The 21117-nt window shown below is 34.6% G+C and overlaps 1 protein-coding gene across 2 annotated transcripts in view; it reads left to right on the forward strand.

Moving 5' to 3' along the window:
- The window catches only part of KIF6 (kinesin family member 6), a 119542-nt gene that overhangs the window by 49610 nt on the left and 48815 nt on the right, over positions 1 to 21117 (forward strand). For both annotated transcript variants that reach the window (XM_087717912.1, XM_087717913.1), the window contains exons 14-15: positions 6179 to 6287; positions 17881 to 17936. In XM_087717912.1, coding sequence (XP_087574038.1) covers positions 6179 to 6287; positions 17881 to 17936 — 165 coding nt within the window. The remainder of the gene's footprint in view (positions 1 to 6178; positions 6288 to 17880; positions 17937 to 21117) is intronic.

Here is a 21117-nt window from a genome sequence, read left to right on the forward strand (position 1 = left end):
CCCAAACACACTATGTTATAGCTTAGTGTAAGGTTCTTGATTTCATAGAAATGTGAGCATCAATTCTAAATGTTAGATTTAAAGAAATTATTTTATTGATTTGGTAAAAAATATTACAAAATATAAATTCTGACATTACAACTCTAAAATTGTGTAAAGGACATTGGCATAATATTTAAGTACCCTGTTGTATTAGCAGTGATACCCAGCATGATTCATATTAATTAATACATGTTTTGGGATACTGATCTTGATATTATTTTATTTTGTTACAATGTGTCCACTGAAAATTCTGCAAAAGTAGCTTGAAATTATGCACTCAATGTCAAAATATTAATTAAAACACAATTGAAACAGTGTAGGTTTTGTTCCTGTACTGTATGAACTTAAGCTCCATTAACTTCTTGAAATGGAGGTCATGAAAAATGTAAATCAAGATGACATTTCCAGACTTATTCATGACAATCAGTTTTGCTAGCATGAAGGTTTCTAAATTAGATTAAAACTGCTAGTTTAGGGGAGACCTTAATCTCCCCTAAGACCTTAGGGAATCTGAAGCATTTTAACTGTTTAATTAATTGCTGTAATCTGCTTCAACTGCAACATTCTTTTAGAGTTTTCTGTAATGACCAGATGAGTTTAAAGAGAATAGAAAGTTAAAAAAATTCATGGAACCTCATAGAACGTTTCATGTTTCATCTAGCTTGTCAAGCAGGACAATTGTTTTTCTACAGTAATATTGAAAAATTAGTGAGCAATAGCAATAGCAATAGCAGTAGACTTATATACCGCTTCATAGGCCTTTCAGGCCTCTCTAAGCGGTTTACAGAGAGTCAGCATATTGCCCCCAACAATCTGGGTCCTCATTTTACCCACCTCGGAAGGATGGAAGGCTGAGTCAACCCTGAGCCGGTGAGATTTGAACCGCTGACCTGCTGATCTAGCAGTAGCCTGCAGTGCTGCATTTAACCACTGCGCCACCTTGGCACCTTGAGATATATTTATGGGTTTTGATTTGATTTACTTAATGACATTTATGCCTCATGAAATATCTACATAAACTACCGGTAATACCTTTTGAAAAAACTGAAGACACCAGTTTTTTATATTATCTAACATCCAACAATCACACTAATAATTTCCACATTTTTAAACATCTACCAATCCCCAAAGTCATTTATTGATCCTTGTTTTTACTTTCAGTTCAGTCGTACATATAAATTGCTAAATAAGCAGGTTCTCTTGATTTTAATACTTTTCTTCTCATATAATGAAAGTGGCAGCTTTTTGTACAACCACTTTCAAGAAATATTATACATGCTTGTTCACATGACTCTTTGGACATGATAAGTCAAAGTTGTATGACCTACAGTAAAAGTATTATATGCTATTTAAATTTGCTATATTAAAGTACAGTTCAAAGATTCATTCAAGGAATTTTTTAAATGGCTTTTATGAACATTAAACATACTGTGTTTTACAATAATAATTGTACACATAGATGACAAAAAGGGGGTTTATAATTCTCAATTCTCAACTTCCAGCAGTTTCCGTCACACCAATGTGTTATGAATCTAGAACCAGTTTTATGGATGAATAAGGGTTTGAGGGACACCTCGTTGTTGTCTAGCTGTTGATAGACAAGTTTTATTAACTGTGTTAGCTTATTGATTATCTTTGTATCAGAATCCACACTCCAAAAATGAGCACGCTAGGACAATTTTTTACTGAATTAATATTATTAAAATTAATTGCCTCAAAGAAAAAGTATCTAATTTATATGGATATTCATTCCCCATCTGAATATACCAGTCATTCTATCTCACAGGCAGAAACCATTCTCACACACATAATACAAGTATGTTTATATTGTATCAGAAATCTCCCCCTCCCTTCCTCCCTCCCTCCGTGTGTGTCTGTGTGTGTGTGTGTGTGTGTGTGAGTGAGTGTGTGTGTGTGTGTGTGTGTGTGTGTGTGTGTGTGTGAGAGAGAGAGAGAGAGAGAGAGATACTTCTGATACAATATAAACATTTTTGGGGGTTTGGATGTGGTAGCAACACTGGGTGGGGCTCATGAAGTTCTTGTGGCTTTGACTTCAGATTTGCTTCTATCTATTCCTACTAGTTTCTGCCAACTGTGACATGCTTTAATCCAGCCCAGCTTTCCTCTTTGTACCTACTAATTTGGGGGCTTTTAAAGTGTGTGTCCATACGCATGAAGTCATTGCTTGAGATTCTAAAATTGGCCAAGACAGACTATTCTTATTCTTGTTTACTCTGATTATGCTGCAAGTCAAAGATAGGGTTTTATTTCTGTAATTAGGTTTCTATAATAAATAGATTTTCCTCTTCTGTTATTTTGACTGTAATGTTACTAGCTACCTTATCTTAGAAGATCCTTATTTCTTACCTCTAAAATTATGTGAAATTATGTCATATGTGAAATTATAAACACATGTGAACTAGACAACCCAGGACCCCTTGGCCTACATTTCAGAGATATTTCTTTAAGTATAATCTTTATTGTCATTGTACTTAAATACAACAAAATTGGTTTTACCAGATTACCTTAATGCATTCAACAGTGGCAGCACTTTTAATATACTGCCTTTACTTGAAAAGTTCTTAAAAATTAGGGTCACATTCAGAGCTGCATCTGCTTTGAAAATAGTCCATGTTTAACTGTATAGCACAGTCAAACATCAGGAGTAGATCATAGGAAATGATTTATGACATTTTGTATTATGTTATACATGTTTTATGACAATTTTATGTCATAAAAGTGTTTACAAAATTTGCCAATTTCAATTTCACAGATGCAGGGATTTTGGATGCATTCTGTAATTAGCCCCTCTGAAGTATTTTGGTTCTAAACATTTTACCCTATGATGCACCATTTCACCCAGTTAAAATTACAGATACGAGAGTTTTAGTAGCATATAGATGGATAATGGCAGAGGTTACAGTACAGTGCCAAAGATGCAATACATTGAATCCCTTTTCTCTTTGAAGTTTTGTGGTAGATTCAAAACTGTGCCCAATGTAAGTAACCAGATCTTTGTATATGTCCCTTATAATAAAGTGTTCTGAAACCTTTAAGAGGAGTGGGATTAATATGGATCCTTTCCTTTTTAAATCTGTATTTTTTGTGGTTTAGTTTTATCTATCTCTGAAACTTTACCATTCCCTTTTCTCAGCAAATGGAGAAGACAATACCAGAAAAACTCTTGCAGAAAGTCGAGTTATTATAAGACAAAATATTTCATGCAAATTTTATTTAGCTGTTTATATTGAATGCTTATCCATGCACGCACAAGAATGCCCATATTCATGCACACGAATGCACGCACGCACACACACACACACAGATGCACATGGTAATACAGGACACAAAATATACACACATACCATTATAAGGTGAGAATTTTTTAATCATTTACAAACATACCAATAGCTTCCTCAGAATCCTTCAGAGTTTTTAGTAGTAGCAATAATTTATTCCTACTCTAGATTCCTTCCGTCTTTACAATATTACTAATTATTTTTCTTACTACTATAGCTTGAAGAGTTTACAGTTGATAACATATGAAATCTTAATACTCATAGGAAAAGAATATATTTAAGATGCATTGATGTCCAAAAACCTCTTTCCAAGAATTCTTTTTCTGCATAAAGAACAGTGACGAAACGTTCTATTCTGACTAAAATAAGTTTTTATAATAATGCTGTTCACTTGATTTCACAGAGATTTAGGAGGAACAAAAGATAAGTGTTACTGGTTAACAGAACTTGCAATCCTACAGGTCTTCTCTTTGCTTGGAAAGCCTATGCTCGTAGTCCTCAGTGAGGTGCTTCTGCTGAGCCTCTTTCTCGGTCAGATCCAATTTGAACTGAGCCAGTTGTTTTGCCCTCTCCTTCTATTGGTGGCTGCTTAGCTCCAGCAACTGCTTCCTGTTGGGGCGCTAAGAAGCCCAAGTGGGCAGGCGAGGAGTGGTGACTAGAGGTTGGCAAGGAGCCCCTTGACATGAGTGTCATGAAGTTGGCCATGCCCAACCAGTCACATGACCCCTTTGCCACACCTACCCAGCTGGTCATTAGGTAGATCATATTACCATGTTTCCCCCCCCAAAAGACAGGGTCTTATTTTCTTTTGACTCCCAAAATAAGCACTTCGCCTTATTTTCGGGGAGGTCTTATTATTTTTGGGATGCAGGAAGAGGCGAGTGTGGTTACCTCATGGATGCTGCTGTGTTGCAATATTTTCAGGGAGGGCAATTTTTGGGGGGAGGTCTTATTTTAGTGCATTTGCTCAAAAGGCTGATTGAGCTTATTATCCGGGGAGATTTTATTTTCAGGGAAACAAGGTAATGGTTTGCCAGATTAAAATTATGAATTTAGTGGCCCCTGAGGTCCGAAAGGTTGGTGACCCCTGATCTAGAGAGTTCTTATGTTAAGTATAAATTGTAGGAATTCAGGTCTCTATATCACAATTGGAGTAAATTGTTGATTTAACATTTTTTTTGATATAATTGTTGTGGTTTGTATCTTAAAATATTACCTACATAGTTATGTTATTTTCCATAAATCATTAATAAAACCATTATGCAAATTTTCAACACCCTGAAATCTGGCTAAGCTAATTAAAACAAAAAATTACCATTTTCTATTACTTCTTGATATAGAATAGACATCATACAGCATAATTTAATGCTGTTCATATGTAAAACATGCGAGATATGTTTTGTTTTTTCAGCCAGGTAATCAACTGTAAAAATGTGTACAGTGCATATAAGGAAGCCCCAAACCAATACCTAAAATAGCATATTTTTGCTCTTAGTATATTATTCATTAAAGTGTTAAATAAGCCCATTGCTTTTGTCTCTTTGTTGGCTCAATTCAGTAATGGTTTCTGCAGGCATCTTGTAAAATGCATATTTAATAGGGATTTGTATGAAAATAGAAAATATGTTTTGTTTCAAGTTCAGAACAAAAAGTCCCCCTCTAACTATTGAGTTCAAATTCTTCAAAATGGTTTTGTTCCCAACTGAATAAAAGTTGACATGGCTCCAGTATCCTAACCATATAAACTAATGGGAACTTGGAGCTGAGGTAACTACCCTTGTTTCTTCATTTGTTACCAATGATATATTTTATAGTATGATACTGAAAACCAAAATAGTAAAACAAAGAAAAATGTTTGGAAAAAAATCCTTCCTGAAAATATCAGTAATTTTGGAAAAGAAAAATTGCTTTGAGTTTTGACCGTCAGATTCTAATTAGGGAGACATTAATAGCTGTTTAAGAAGAAACATTTGGACTCATGAATCTTCAGATGACATGAAATAAACATGATTCTGTCATTTTAGATATACCATTGAATCTATAAATGACACTTAAGTTTCCATATACTACAGAAATTGATTAATTTAGTATGAAAGTGGTTGCTGTGCTGATTCCAAAAAAGACAGACAGGATCCAGAGTGGTTTGGGAGGGGGGAAAAATTGGCCAACAGTAGAAGTAAATTAGCAAGATTTTCATTTTCATAGAATTTTTTCACTTAGTCCAAATTGTATATTTTCTCAGAAATTCTAATTAATCTTGAGTAACTCTTAGCTTATCTTGACTGATCTTGGAAACTAAAAGTGCTTGGCCCGGATTAGTGGGACTATGTAACTTCTGAAAGAGGTGCTTCAGTATATATGGAGCCAAGTGAAGCAGCCATAACTTTTCCAGAATGTTTTCCTTACTGTCTCTACATGTCTGTCCTTGCACAGCCAGTTTGCTTCATCAGAAAAATAAAATGAAATAAAGCAGCTGTGCATGTGTACATATGCAGAGAGAGATGGGATCATCTGTTAAAGCAGCTATGAAAATCTGAAAAAATAGGTAATTGCTTTAAAAAATTCAGAAATAAATGTTTCATAAGTGATCCTCTCTGCTCACAAGCATCATTTTGAACTTATTGGTACAGTACATTGCTTTGAACATGGATAGGGGAATCACCTGAGTTGTTTTCAAAAAGGGAAGGCAAAAATCTTCCAAAAGAATGCATTGACAAACTATTTCTGCAATCGCCAAGTAGTCTGTTTATTAGTAAGAGTTGAACTCCACTTGAACTATTTTTACTTTCAAATATTATTTCTACAAATCAATCCATTTTGATGTATTCCTTGAACAGGAGTGGGAAAAGAAATGTCACTTGGACGCCAAGAAGCCTTTGAAATTTTCAAAAGAGATTATGTAGATAGCATAACTATTGAAGACAATAAACAACTCCTTAAACAAAGGTAAGATTTACACTCAACCATAAAACTCAAAGTTTTTGTAGGCAAAAATAGATACCTCTGGCTGGGAGAGATAAATTAATTATAATATGAAGATGGTTTAAGTAAATAAGTATACTAACTGCACAGACTGTACCAAAAGGCAAGAAGTGTATACACCTCAGGGACATTGTTTAGGATAGAGATTACTGTAAACTACATCTCTGTGGAAAACATTCCACAAATTGGTGAATTAAGTGACAGAGTAGCAGTGTAGAATCTTTAGTTTTATTCAGTTCTAGAAGATCTTACAAATTGATCTGATAAGCAGAGACACCAAAATATCTATAATAAAAAGAATCCTGGAAAATGTATTCATATAATTAGTTTTGAATGCATAAAACATGTGTAGAAACAAACGTAAAAACATATTTTATCGCTTAGTGGCTTTTTATAAATAAAAGTAGATACACATTTTATGGCTCAATTCACAAATAAAAACTTATGTCATAAATATGGATATGTGTGAAGAATTTATTTGCCAATTGGCTAATGTAATTGTGGAAACTATGAATAAAAGAAAAATATGCTATACAATTTTGAAAATGAAAATATGCTACACAAATCTATGGTTATTAATTTCTTCATAACCTAAGACCATACCATATAACATTCAGCTGCAGTCAGTTATGTAGCAAAACGGAATATACTGTATAAATATTTAAATGTTATGTGTATGGGAAATCTGATGTAGCAGAAACTTCATAGTGATGTCTTAGGGAATTTCCATGATATGGTAATAGGATATAGGGCTTTGAGCATGTTCTGCTATTAATGAAGCGAAATGAAATTCAAGTCATTCATCTTGAAGCTCTGCAAAATATTTTAGGGTTTTGGAGAAAGGAACAGTAAATGTAGAATTCCAGTTAAAGAACAATAAAGCAGTTATTAAGAACTTGTTTTTCTCCAGTTTTCCAACTCTCCTGTATAAATAAAAATATTTTAATAATAGTACAATAGTTAAAATGATTCAGGGAGCTTAACCTAGGATATATTAAAAACATTCAATTGATAGTCTTTAAGGAAGTTTAATCACACTCCAGTAAGATTGCCTGTCAAATTTTCCACATGTGCTAGGCCTACTAAACGTGGCAGAACTTCAGAATTCACCAAATGCAAGGAGAAATATTAGGATTCTGGAGATAAACTGAAGCATTTTTTTAAAAAAGTTTTTCATAGTCCTCTCAAACTTTAGATTCCTTTAGCTGTCTTGTGTTATCTGTTTTTGATTTTTCTCTTCCTGGTTATTCCCTCCATTACTGTATTAGTTATTCTGCTGCCATCTTCCAACCTTTCTTCTTAAGAATTATCACACAAATGATCAGTCATTATCTTTAGCCAAAGTGATAAATGCTATGCAATTGTACTTTTAGTTAAATTTTAAATAGAAATACTTTAGCTTTCGGTCCTATTTGTTCTTCCAATATTATTATTATTATACAATTGTATCATAGTGGCCAGTTGTTTCGCCGGATTTGGCATTGGTTACTAGTTGGGCCCCACCCAGGGGCCTAGGATGTCATAACGTATTTTCGTAATATGCTTGCAGATCCAAGCAGTGCGGCTTTTTGCATTTGACTGATGGTGATTTTGTCAATTTTTAACTGTTTTAAATGTAATTCCAGTGCTTTGGGAATAGCACCCAGTGTGCCAATTACCACTGGAATTACCACTGCTGGTTTGTGCCATAGTCGTTGAATTTCGATTTTTAAGTCCTGGTATTTTCCGATTTTTTCATGTTCCTTCTCAGCAACCCTGCTATCCCCTGATATTGCGATGTCTATGATTGTGACCTTATTTTTCTCAACCAGTGTGATGGCTGGTGTATTATGCGCCAGTATTTTGTCCATTTGTATACGGAAATCCCACAAGATCTTGACCATCTGATTTTCGGTGACTTTTTCAGGCTGATGTTCCCACCAGTTTGTTGCTGTTTTAATATTATAATTTTTGCACAAATTCCAATGGATCATTTGTGCTACTGAATTGTGCCACAATTTATAATCAGTCTGCGTGATTTTTTTACAGCAGCTGAGTATGTGATCAACAGTTTAATCAGCTTCTTTGCAAAGTCTGCATTTGGCATCATCAGAGGATTTTTCGATTTTGGCCTTAATGGCATTTGTGCGGATAGCTTGTTCTTGCGCAGCCAGGATTAGTGACTCTGTTTCTTTCTTTAATGTACCTGTTGTTAACCATAACCAAGTTTGTTCACTGTTCACTTTATCTTTTATTTTTTCCAGAAATTGGCCATGCAGTGCTTTGTTCTGCCAACTCTCCATTCTTGATTTTATCACATCTTTTCTGTATTCTTGTTTCGTCTGTTGGGCCTTCAGTAGATTTTTGTTCTTTACTTCGATTAATAGATGTTCTTGACTTTCTTTTAAATAATCAGCCAGTGCATGTTTTTCTTCCTCAACTGTTTGCTTCACTTGTAATAATCCTCTGCCACCTGATTTTCGGGGCAGGTAGAGTCTATCAGTATCACCATGTGGTTGTAAACTGTAGTGCATTGTCATTAGTTTCCTGGTTTTTCGGTCCAAAATGTCCAAATCAGCTTGTGTCCAATTAACTATACCACCTGTGTATCTTATAACTGGTATTGCCCAGGTATTTATGGCCTTGATTGTATTTCCACCATTCAATTTAGATTTCAAAATTTTCCTAACTCAGTTGGTGTACTCTCGCCTGACAATAGTTTTTACTTCTTGCAGATATCCTAGCATAGCGGAAACCAAATATTTAGGTATCTAAATCAGTGATTCCCAAACTTTTTTTGCCCATGCCCCACCTAAACATTTCTAAAATCCTGATCCTCCTCCCCCGTGACATATAATTCTTACTTTACTCAAAAGTTGAAGTCTATTCACATGGAAGAAGCCTAAACAAAGTTCAAATTTCCCCCATTAAAAATCAAATTGCCCCCTGTGGGGCGTCACCTCCATGTTGGGAACCACTGGTATAGATGGACATCTGAAAAATATCATTTTAATCTTAGCAGAAAACAGTTTTTCCTGTTTAATACACATTTCACTTAAGTTTTTTTTAATACTGTGCAATCTTTCTAAATTTTGCAGAATAGATATCCATTTTAATGAATCCAATATAAAATAAAAGCTAGGATTTAAATTTGATCTTTGGCCTAAATCCTAGCATCCACATGGGATAAATCAAATTAGGATGTGTACTGGGTAAACATGCATAGGATAGCATTATTTGCTGTATTTATAGTAACCGCTGCATATGTTAGAATACAAAGAGCACAAGAAGTGCTTTGTTGTATGTGAAAACCTATTAGCAAATGACATTGGGAACTTTAGATACATCACACTTGTTTAAAACAAACTCTTCTCAGATCTACTCTGTAATTTGGAATGTAACTGCTGAACCACCACTTATAAAAAAACTCAGTGACCAAGCCACTATTCAAATTGCTAGGTAAGATTATATATACAACACATTTCAGAGTTAACAAAACTCTCCCCTAAATGTAAATCTTTGTTATGCCAGTAATATATATGTGGTAGGATTGCTATCTGTTTCATTTTCTGCTGGAATTTTGATTCAAAATTACTTTTTTTTACTGTATGATTTTTATTTTTTGGCTTTTCCCATATCCCTAGTTGAAATGGTTGCATTCATTTTTCCATAAACCAGTGGCATAATTCATGCTTTGCACTACTTAAAGATGTCCAGAGAACTGCTTTTTATAGATTTTTGTTAAGTTTTCTGTGGTAGGGTGGCACCATCTTCTCCATGCAACCACACTAACATTACTTCCTCAGGCACCTTATTTTTCCTTCTCATCCATTTCTAAATTGTTTCCAACTTGTCAGTATTTTTAACCATAAAATCATGGGATTGAAAAGGATCAAAAAGGGATCCAACCCAAGTTTCTGACATAAATTTCATCAATCTGCAAACATTCCCCAACAGTTTATAGGCTCCAGATCATAGTGCACCACAAGTAAATATACAATAAAAGGTGCCAACATTTATCATTCATTCCTGAGTCAAATTAAGTATTTATTCTAAATAATGTTTACTGAGTGAGGGAAACATGTTTTCATGTTAACTATTCAATTCGGTAATAGATTTTTGTGGCCTAAATTTTAATATCTTGAGTCAATTTTAGCAGTGCACAAAGTATGTACAAATATTCAACAGAAATGATTGAATAATTCTTAGGATAGCAAGAGATTGCCAAATCATGATTGAACAAGATGAGAGTTTTTATATCCTTTGAGGGATTGTAGTGAATCTGCAGCTCCGGGGTGACCACCTAAGTTTTACATGATCATCATATACCCCTTTTTCCTGTTTCACTATTGTGCTCAGTAAGAATCAATAAAAAGTCAATAATTGAAAGAACATAGTTACCTAATGTATGCCTCTTATGAAGCTGAGTGGTTGTTTTTTTTTACTTTGTTCAATATCCACTTTTGTTAAACAAAATGGAACATATAGTTTTTTTCCAATTCTTCATCATAGACAAATCCTTGCCCAGATAATCATTTAATCATATCGTTGATAATAAGGCTGATTGTACATATATGAGTAACCATAAAAAATTCATGACAAGGAACTTATCCTAGCCACAAAAATCATAACAATATGAGTTCATTCCAAAGATATTCTTGAATATTGGAATAAAGTTTTCTTTTTCTTTTTATCCTTTAGGGTGCTTTCTATTATTTATAAAAGAACAAGCATTATATATGTTTTTCCAAAGTTAATATTTCAATCCCAAAAGTGCTTTTTTTCCCCAAGAGGTAACTGGACTTCCTGGGTTTTCTTTGAAGATGTTTTTTTAGCTCTGAAGAAAAGTTGAAGAGCTGAAGAAGCTTCTTGGATGAGAAGCGAAAGATCTTCAGAGAAAAACCAGAAAGTCCAGTTGCCTCTATGGCGGGGTGGGGAAAGCACTTTTGGGACAACCATGACCTGGATTACTGAATCTCCATAGACATATATAATCTCAATAATTCTACAGGCTGACAAAGAGTTGTTAAATATCTTTGATAGTTCAGGCAGAGTCTGTCATTATAATGTTTATTCAGTAGTAAAATAGCCAGATCACTTAAATGCAAAAGGTAAAATAGCGGTTCTGCGTAGTCTAATAGATTATTGATTAGGGAAACACTAAAATATTATGGATCAAAAACCCATCATCAGTGATCAGAAATCAGGCTCAATATCCATTCTTAGGGACATTGTGGAACATGTTACATGCTCTATTCGGGTCCATTTGCTGGAGACAGTTTGTCTAATAGTGGTTATTTGGTTATAACTCTTGGTAAATACTTTTTATTATGCTTTTAAAAAGTATTTTTAAAAGTATTTTGGAAAAGTATGTTCAGGGTAAAGAATTTTAATACATATTAACTCCCTTTTTAACAACCTTGTAATCCCTTAATTTGGGGTAGAGTTGCAGCAACTGGATAGAGCTGAGCGTTTACTGGCCAGATGCCTTTCCTGGCATCACATGGAGTTTGTAGCAGATTTTTTTTCTTTGCACCCTAGGTGAGAAACATCTGCTGATACTTAGGATTGAACTCCCAACCTTTCGAGTGGGAGTCTTCACGCTAGGCTACCATGCTGTTCAATTTTAATACATATTATAACCTGTGAATATTGTTGATAGTTATCTTCACATATCTGTTACCTGTACAAATGTCTCAATGCTGAGCAACATGCAACAAGATCATGTCGGTGAAATTTAGAATAAAAAATACTAGAAATTGATAGCACAGTTTTAACTCCGGAAAGAGCAAATTACTGTATAATATTTTGTACTTGTTCAAAGTCACAAAAAGTGGGTGTTGGAAACTTCATGTATATAAATTGCAATCCATGCAATTAGGTCACTTGGTTATTCAGATGTTCATGTGATAAACAAAGTTGTAGACACCTTTAAAGGATGAAATTTTAAAGCACCATAACTCCAAGATCCTGGCAGTAAAGTTTGGCATCTTCATTCCAGTCATTGCAATTTAGTTTGCTGCAAATTTTATTTTGCTGTAGAGAGAACAAACAACAAAAACGAAAATAATTTACTGTATAAAACCATGAGACATTTCTCTCCCAGTCCTGAGCTTCATTTTTTCCAAAGTAGGGGACTGTCCCCCCTTCAACTTTTCCCAATTGCCTATTCTCCCTCCCCAATTCCTTGCCTTTTGGCCATCCTGGCCCTTGCCTTAAGGAAGTGGCAAGCAGCCCCAGAACGGCATTGCTCTGGGGCTACTAGCCATGCTGTGACTCAGGAGCTTCTTGGCATGCATATCTGGGATTGCAAGAAGCTCCTGTTTCACAGCACAAAGCCATAGCTGCCCAGGAAGCCCCAGATGCTCAACCTGGCTCAGCATCGCAGCATGGTGTAAAGCTGCAGCCACCCAGTAAACCACAGCTATTTCAATCCAATCTCAACCACAGCTGCACTCAACTTCCTGTACTCCAAAGGTCCTGCTGCTTGCACCCTGCCATCCTAGATGTACTAGACTAGACTAGACTAGACTAGATGTCCTAGACTGCCTCCTTGCTCCCAATGCCAAGGAGGCATGTTCAGCCTGCCCCTTCATGAGACAGCTGCTGGCCATATGAGGCCAACTTCCCCAATTTCACCTTCTTGTGAGGAACCCACCATGTGTGACCTGGAATAGAAAACATGTGGCCAGGTGGGGGAGCTGAAGCGCTCCTGCAATCATAAGTGCAGGTGGGTTGCTACATGCCCAAATTCTTACCATGCAGCTCTGGGGATACTACAGTAGTCATAACTTTGGGGACTGGTCCCAAGACCCTTTGTTCAGCACTGCCATAACTTCAAATACTCACAAAATGAATGGTTGTTAACCAAGGAACACACACAGAGTGAAACCCTGGTCCTTTTTTCTTGGTAACAAATAAAAATAATGATCAAGTACTGTAAAATCATAGACACAAGTCATCTGCAAAACCAAAATAAAATAACCAGTTTGGATAAAACAGGAATTGGATATAAAGATGCCTAGCCTATTTTGGAAGCTGTTGAGTAACTACCTCCTTGGAATTGCCCATTAACAAACAACAAAGAGATTCCCTTCCAAGTAGCTCCAAGGCTCAGTTATGACAAACTGGGGAAGAAATTTCACAATCTTTGAACCCAAACAACATTGCATCTTCCAAATCAACATCAAAATCATCAAATAGGTTTAGCAGTAAATAGGCAGGCTATACAAATCATAGAGTAGGTGTAATATGACTCTTGCATTGCATGCTGGCCAGTAATTTAGTGGTAGCATTCTGTACCAGCTAGAGCTTCCAAACCATCTTCAAAGGTTGCCTACATAAAACACATAATAATTTAGATGCAAGATTATTTAGACTTGTTTTATGTCAACAGGTTTCCTAAGCTGCATGACCGCAACCTATTCAAGCCTTTTAAAACTGAATTGGGGTTGAAAATGAACAGATTATCATTACAACTAAGCATTTATGTAATGTGCTTTTTGCAACAGATGATTCATTGGATTCTGAGTCAATTGAAATCCACAAATAGTTTTCACAAACATATTCTATATGTAGTTTCATAGAATCGTGTAAGGATTGAAAGACATCTCAGAGATTAGTGCAAGAAACCACTATAATAGCATTGCTGACAGTTGTTACCAAGCTTCTGTTTAAATACATTCAGCAAAATAGAGTCCATCATACTCATGGTACAATCTGTTCTATTGTTGAACAGCTCTTGTTATTGGGAAATGTTTTCAAGGGCCCAAGTAATTTTTTTATATTTGTCCCTTAATTTCTTGTCCAATTATTTCTTGTCTCGTCTTCTAGAATAATTCTATCCCCATTTTCTACATGATACCCCTTCAATTACTTGAATGTAGATATGGTGTTTCCCTCAATCATCTCTTCTCCAAGCTGAATATACCAGTACCTATAAACCTTTGTCCTAGAATTATCTTTCCAAACCTCCTACCTTGGTTAATCTCTTTTTGGTCCTGCTCCAGTTTGTTAATGACCTTCCTAAAACGCAATCCTAGAAATGGATGTAATATTTTGAAATCACTAGTGGCATCTTTTGATCTTTGTTGATGCTGTACTTCACTGGTGCTTCACTTTCTCCTTTCATTTCTCCTTTCCTTTCCTTTCCTTTTTTCTTCTGTGTCAAACTTGTGATCTATCAAGATATGCAGATCTTTTCTGCATATGCTGCTACCAAATATGATCCCTCATCTGCTGTCTCAATATTTATACTTGATTTTTCTTATCCAAATAATAGGAGTTTTTATTTGTCGCAAAATCTTGATACTGTCCTTCAAGATGCTTCCTGTTTCCTCTATTTTTATGTCTATGCAGAATTCATAAACTTAACATAAATTTATTAATTTGTTAAATAGTGCAAAGCCTAAAATAAAGACCTGTGATACATCTCATCATACCTCTCAAGCCGTTAATACTGGATTCAATCCGCACTTATCCACCTAATGATAGAATAGTTAAGCACATATTTCGCGATCTTCTCTACCAAGAATGTAATGGGAAACATTGTTGAATGCTTTGCTAAAGTCAAAATATGCTGTGTCCACAACATTTTTGTGGTCAACTAAACTGGTCACACTATCAAAAAAGAAGATCAGGTTAGTTTGGCATGATTTATTTTTGACTGAATCATGCTGACTCCTGCCAAGCAATGCATTCTTTTCTAAATACTCACCAACTGACTGGTTAAAATCTGTGGCAATGTTTTCCCTAGTAGTAAATCAGGGTAGCAGTAAAAGAGTCTCTAGTTACCTGAGTCTTCTTTTTTCCCATTTTGTGAAGATAGGAACAACATTTACCATACTCCAGTTCCTAACATTAAGCATGATTTCTTAAAGATCACCAAAAGGGCTGCAAGATGACATTCTCGACCTCCCTTAAGACTCTTGCATGTAGCTACTTTGTTCTTGAAGATGTAAACTCATTCATATTAGCCAAGTGTTACCTACCTACTTCTTAGCTCTTGGGGTGAAGAGTAAAATATGGTCTCTTGTAACACCTTTTTACAACTAACAAATATTATCACTAGGTATAAGCTTTCATGAGTAGAGCTCACTTTATCAGACACATAGAGTGGCTAGACTAAGGTAGGATTTAAATTGGGGGGGGGATGTCCTGAAGGAAAGAGAATGAGAAAAAAATACTTTGGATATGCAGATGCAGGTGAGGCAAATTACAAGTAGCATATCGGTTAACTACTATGTGTTAAAACATATTGTGATGATTGAGATCTGAAATTGCCTAAAACCGTTTAATAAACACATCAAAATGTTTTAGGAAATTTCAGATCTCAATCATCACAATATGGTATACAGTTCAACAACTTCTCACTCAATGGTACTATTAAAGTTGCACTAAAGTCCTATGAAATGTCTGCTAAATATATTCTTCCTTTATTTACCTATCCTACATGCTCAATATGAAGGGAAGCTGGATTGGAAGAAGATGGGCATGATTTTAAAATTGGAGGATAATAATTTGTGTTATGCTAATAATACTATTTAATAACTAAAATGCAAAATATCTTCAAGGTCTGGTAATAAAAGTCAATGAGCATAGTGAAAAAATGGGATTAAAATTAAATATTAAAAAAATCAAACTAATGAAAACAATACAGTGCTGAATGACGACTGAAAATGGGTCCTTGTAATTGCAGCTGTCTCAGTGTCCTGCAGGCACATGATTGCACTTCTGACACTTTGGCAACTGGTCTGCAGTTACAATGTTGCAGCATCTTGGAATCATCTGATCGCCATTTGTGACTTTCACTACCAGCTTTTGATAAGCAAAGTCACTGGAGAAGCTGGCAGGAGGTTGCAAGCAGCAATCACGTGGCCATGGGACACTGCAACCAAGCAGGATTCTAAGAACAACAACTGGGACTGTCACAACTGCAGTCACATGATGTTGCATTTTAAAACCGCATCTTACAAACATGTTCCTTAGGGATGGAATTGCTGGTCCTACTTGCCATCTTTAAGCAAGCGTTAGTTCCATCTGCTGCCAAAACTCTTTGGTGACTGTTCCCACCCACCCCATTTTCTATTTACGCTTTGGATTCTAAATTCAGTTAAAACTGAAAAAAGCTAATCATAGAGAGGGTTTTCCCTGGTTCCCTCCCATTTTTCCTTTTCAGAATAGTGTGCATTTATACCTTCAGCATCTGGGTTTTGAGAAGTTCCCAACTTCCCTACATTCCATTTGTCCTCAGGATTTTGTCCATGGGATCTCCTCTCGTTAATTATTACAACTTTATTAATAGAATTAAAGCATCATGATACCTGAGAGGTTATAAAAGCAGAGCTAGTCACAGCAGTGGTAGCAATGTAGCAAATAATGGCTGATGGTGAAAAAAGAATCAGACCTTGTTAATGCTTGCATGCTAGGCCACCAGGAAATCCCAGTGCTATAGGCTAGACGGGAAATCAAAACACATTCCAGAAGAAGGCAATGGTAGATCACTTCTGTATAACTGACAAGAAAACAATATAGCTCTGTCCACACAAATATAAGTCAGATTTATCTTCAAAGACATATCGCCTTCTTTAACTCATAGATACAGAGTTATTGTTATTTAGAAAGCACCTAGAAACCAAATGTAACTAGTAGAAGTGATGTCATGTAGGACATTCTTACCAGCAAAGTCTGAATTCATTCACTTCCTGATCTGAGAGATACCACTTTTTTTAGACCATGGAGAGATTAGCACCTGTTGGTTTAACACAGATGTTTGTTGGTTTGTTTATTTAATTAATTAATGTATATGACCGCCTATCTCAATATGTGACTTGGGTGGCTAGCAAAATTAAACATGTTTCTTCTTTGTTTTGTTCTAAGAAAAAAAATATCAAATATTAATATTGCTTTCAAAAGGGGGGGGCTGAAAAAGAGTAGGACTTGGACTAAATCATACTTTAAGGTTAAGGTTTAAGGTACTTCAAGGTTGAGTCAGCCTTCCATCCTTCCAAGGTCAGTAAAATGAGGCCCCAGATTGTTGGGCCAATATGCAAATAATGCTTCTACATTGTAAATTGTTCTGAGAATGCTGTAAAGCACTATGGGATATAAGCATAATCATTATTACTATTATTTCTTATCTCTGGCATAGGATATTTGATTGATTATTTCCTTCCTTCCTTCCTTCTTTTCTTCCTTCCTTCCTTCTTCCTCAGAATATTTGTTTTAAAGAAATAACATTAGCAAAATACCCAATCAAAGCATTTGATTTAGTGAATGAGGATGCTGAATAATTTTAACAATATCAGAATGCAGAGTGAAAAAGATAACTTTATCTCTGTTAACAGAGATAATGTTACTGTTAAAAGTAACAGAGCGTGTAATAGTAACAGTGTGTATGCATAAACACACACATTTTCAGTACAAAATACAAACTTGCCACTTTGTCAGTCTTATGTGATTCATTTCCATAGATTCAGCTTTAACTTAATGTGCAGGCAAACCACAACTGAAAATAGTATAGAAATGTTGACTAGTTGTACTATGCATTAGTAATTCTAAACTCGTTTGCTTTTATCAGGTTTGCTGAAGCCAAATCTTTGGGACAAAAAGTAAATGATGTAAGAAATCAAATCAGTAAGTATGAATATTTCCTTCTCCCTCCCCCCCCTTGTTTTAGTATCCAAATTATATTGCATATTACACTGACTAAAAATTATACCTGCCACTGGAATTAGTTAAATAGATTTTTTTCCCTATTCTATCGATTAGCAATATTTTATCACTTACATTAATTTTCCTGTTTGTTTAATAAGCTTGTTTCTTCAATTTCAGTCCATTCTGTTATTTCTAGCAATACACATCCAATGTATATATATATATTAGTTTTCTATTTCAGAATTCTACCTCTTAACTCTGATTATGCTAGTTGGACAATAGAAACAGTATGACTTGTTTGTCACATGACTGTATAGAATGCCATAAATCAAATCATATATGACTACTTCCTTGGTAGAATTTATACTGGAAAAACCAGCAAATAGGAATTATACCCATCTGTGCTTGAAGCTAGATATTTACGTTCCTTGTATTTTTGTTTTGAATTCCATCAAGCATTCCTGGCTATTCTAGTATGCTCAACGAAGCCCAGATCATATCAGTATTATTTTATGTTTGCTAGCCAACTCTTAATAATATGATATTCTTTACCACAAAGGCCATCAGAGGACCTTTTGGTGAGCCACTTGACACAATGTGGAATCCATATTACAGTCTTGATGATTTGTAATAGTCATGACAGACAGTGGTTGACTCTATTTTAAAATTCTGCCACAAATATTTTAACATTCTGATTTTCCACTGGAGCAATGATTGTTTCATACCAGAGCTATGGAAAAAAATGTAGCCACTTTCCATGATATACAGTGGTATGCCATGATACCTGAAATGAGGTGATCATAGTTGGATATATTAGTTGTTCTCCCAACTTTGCAAAGGGATCATAGAGTAGAATTCACAAGTGCTAAATCTACAACTAAGTTGCAGTCACCAAAATATATTATTGCAAGATGAATATTTTTTCTACCATTGTACAAGAGAAGAAAAAATGAATTTTGAGTATGTATTGGTACCCTGAATATGTTGCTGTGTATCTGAAAATTGATCTTAATCATTATAATGAGAACTGAAGTTGAGACTTGTCTAAAATCATGTAATAATATAAATGGTAAGTGGTACATGTGGATTACTGTTTTAAATCTAAACTAAAAAGTACTCTCTGAAAGGGGAACTTTTGAAAATCATGCATTTGTTTCCCAGAAATTAAAAGAAGTTATCATCCACACCTAATCCTAAATGGAAACTGTGGGAAGGGCTAATGAGCAATGTCAGTAGCATAACCTACAGTATATTACCAAAGGTCTTACAATCTTGGCAAAAGTTATACCTATAGAGAGGGAATCATTAGATGCAAAGAAAATGAAGACAATATTAATGTTTCAATGATCTATAACCTTTTGTGTATACATACAAGCATTCATTCATTCATTCATTCATTCATTCATTCATTCATTCAGACAAGGCTCAGTCCTTGTAATGTTTGTGATGTTTAGTTCTTCAATGCTTTACAGTTCTAGAATGTCTAATTATGTCAAAGAGCAGCAGTGCTTTTCACCAAGTCCACTAATATCTACTAAATTCTTTATTTTAATCGGGGCAAGAGTACTGGGGAAGGTACTCTTTCCATTCTAGCATGTTAGAATACATTTCATCCATTTTTCATGGCTTGGGATTTCAATCAATTTTACCTATCTCTGCATGCTCATTCCTTAAAATAAATTGACATTCTATTCCCCTTATACTTCCCAGCATAAAAGGAGAATGTGGTTGCTGGCCAAAACGGCACCATTCTGTTTGCTTTTTTGTTTGTGTCTCATCTTTATTATGTTTACAGAGTTCTACGGAGTTTGGGAATAAACATCTAATAATCAGTTGATTTTGCTAAAAACACCAGAATTAGAAGGGCCTAATCTGTGGTTCAGGTGGCATAGTTTTCTATGGTATAATAATGTTAAGATTAATGTGGATTTTAAGAATCTTCAAATTAGTAGTGCATTTTGAGAATATGGAACAGATATTAAACCCAGAGTGTGCCCCAAAATGCCTTATTGATCTCAACACAAGAAGCATTTATAGAAAAAAAAAGATTGCTGGTAAAGAAAAATGATTAACTTATCTAGAGTTCTTAGAAGAAGGACATGGAAAATATAAGATGAAATTGAGACAGCAACTGGCCCCCAAGGGATTTAGTTTTTTATAGTTTTCATATGTACAGATAAGAGAAAGATTAAAGGTAGAAAATTGAATATATGGAATGGAGCAGCAGAAGACAGAATTTGAACAATGAACAGGTGAAGTTGAACAATGTAGAAATGATGAACATGTAATTGCAATAAACTTATGTTGAAATTGAAACAGAAATAAAACAAGTGAAAGACTATATGATAAAATGGGCTAAGAACTTTGGACACAAAGTAACATTGAAGGAAAGAAATTATGATGTAACCTTAAAGAATAGATTTAAAAAGTCCTTTATACCATTGTCAAAAATCCTGGAAGCTACTTTATAATTTTTATTTTCTATTTTCTTTCTTACTTATTTTGTATTCTTCCTTAACTTCTTTCTTTTAAATATTTTCATTATTTTAAACTTATTAAAAGTTTCTTTAATAAAAATTATATTAAATAATAAGATATGAAAAAAGTAAAGTTCTTCACAGTGCTCAAAATGTAACTTAATATTTTTGGAAATGCATTCTAGACAAAAGCATAAAACTGGACAAATCCAGGCCACATGATCCCCACCCCTAAAATAACTGTTTAAAAATTCATATCTTGTTCTTTAATTTGTTATTAAGTAAGTAAGTAAGAACATGAAATTTATTCCATTAATTGGATTAAACCTTCCAGAAGTGGAAAAAAATCAGTCCAAATAATTTTAATTAATTAAATTATTTAATTTCTTTAAGGTAAACATCTGTTCTTGTTATTCTGTGCAAAAAAAAATCAATTAATGCTTTAATTGAAGCTGAGTGTAAAAGGGAAGATAAATGATTGTTCCAAACTTTCATTTAAAACAAGAATCCTAGAAATAGGGTTACTTAATAAGTCAGTAAGAATGTACACCAATTCATTCTTTATTTAATACATGTTCCTCATTTATATATAATGCCACTACTACCACATAGTACAATTGCATCATTCCATTTGTTATATTAATAGCAACAGTACTGAAGAAGTGCAAATTCATTGACTAGAA

This window comes from Thamnophis sirtalis, unplaced genomic scaffold (assembly GCF_051295495.1).
Source record: "Thamnophis sirtalis isolate CommonGarterSnake01/CBP01778 unplaced genomic scaffold, rThaSir2_p1.2 scaffold_6, whole genome shotgun sequence".
Lineage (NCBI taxonomy): Eukaryota > Metazoa > Chordata > Lepidosauria > Squamata > Natricidae > Thamnophis > Thamnophis sirtalis.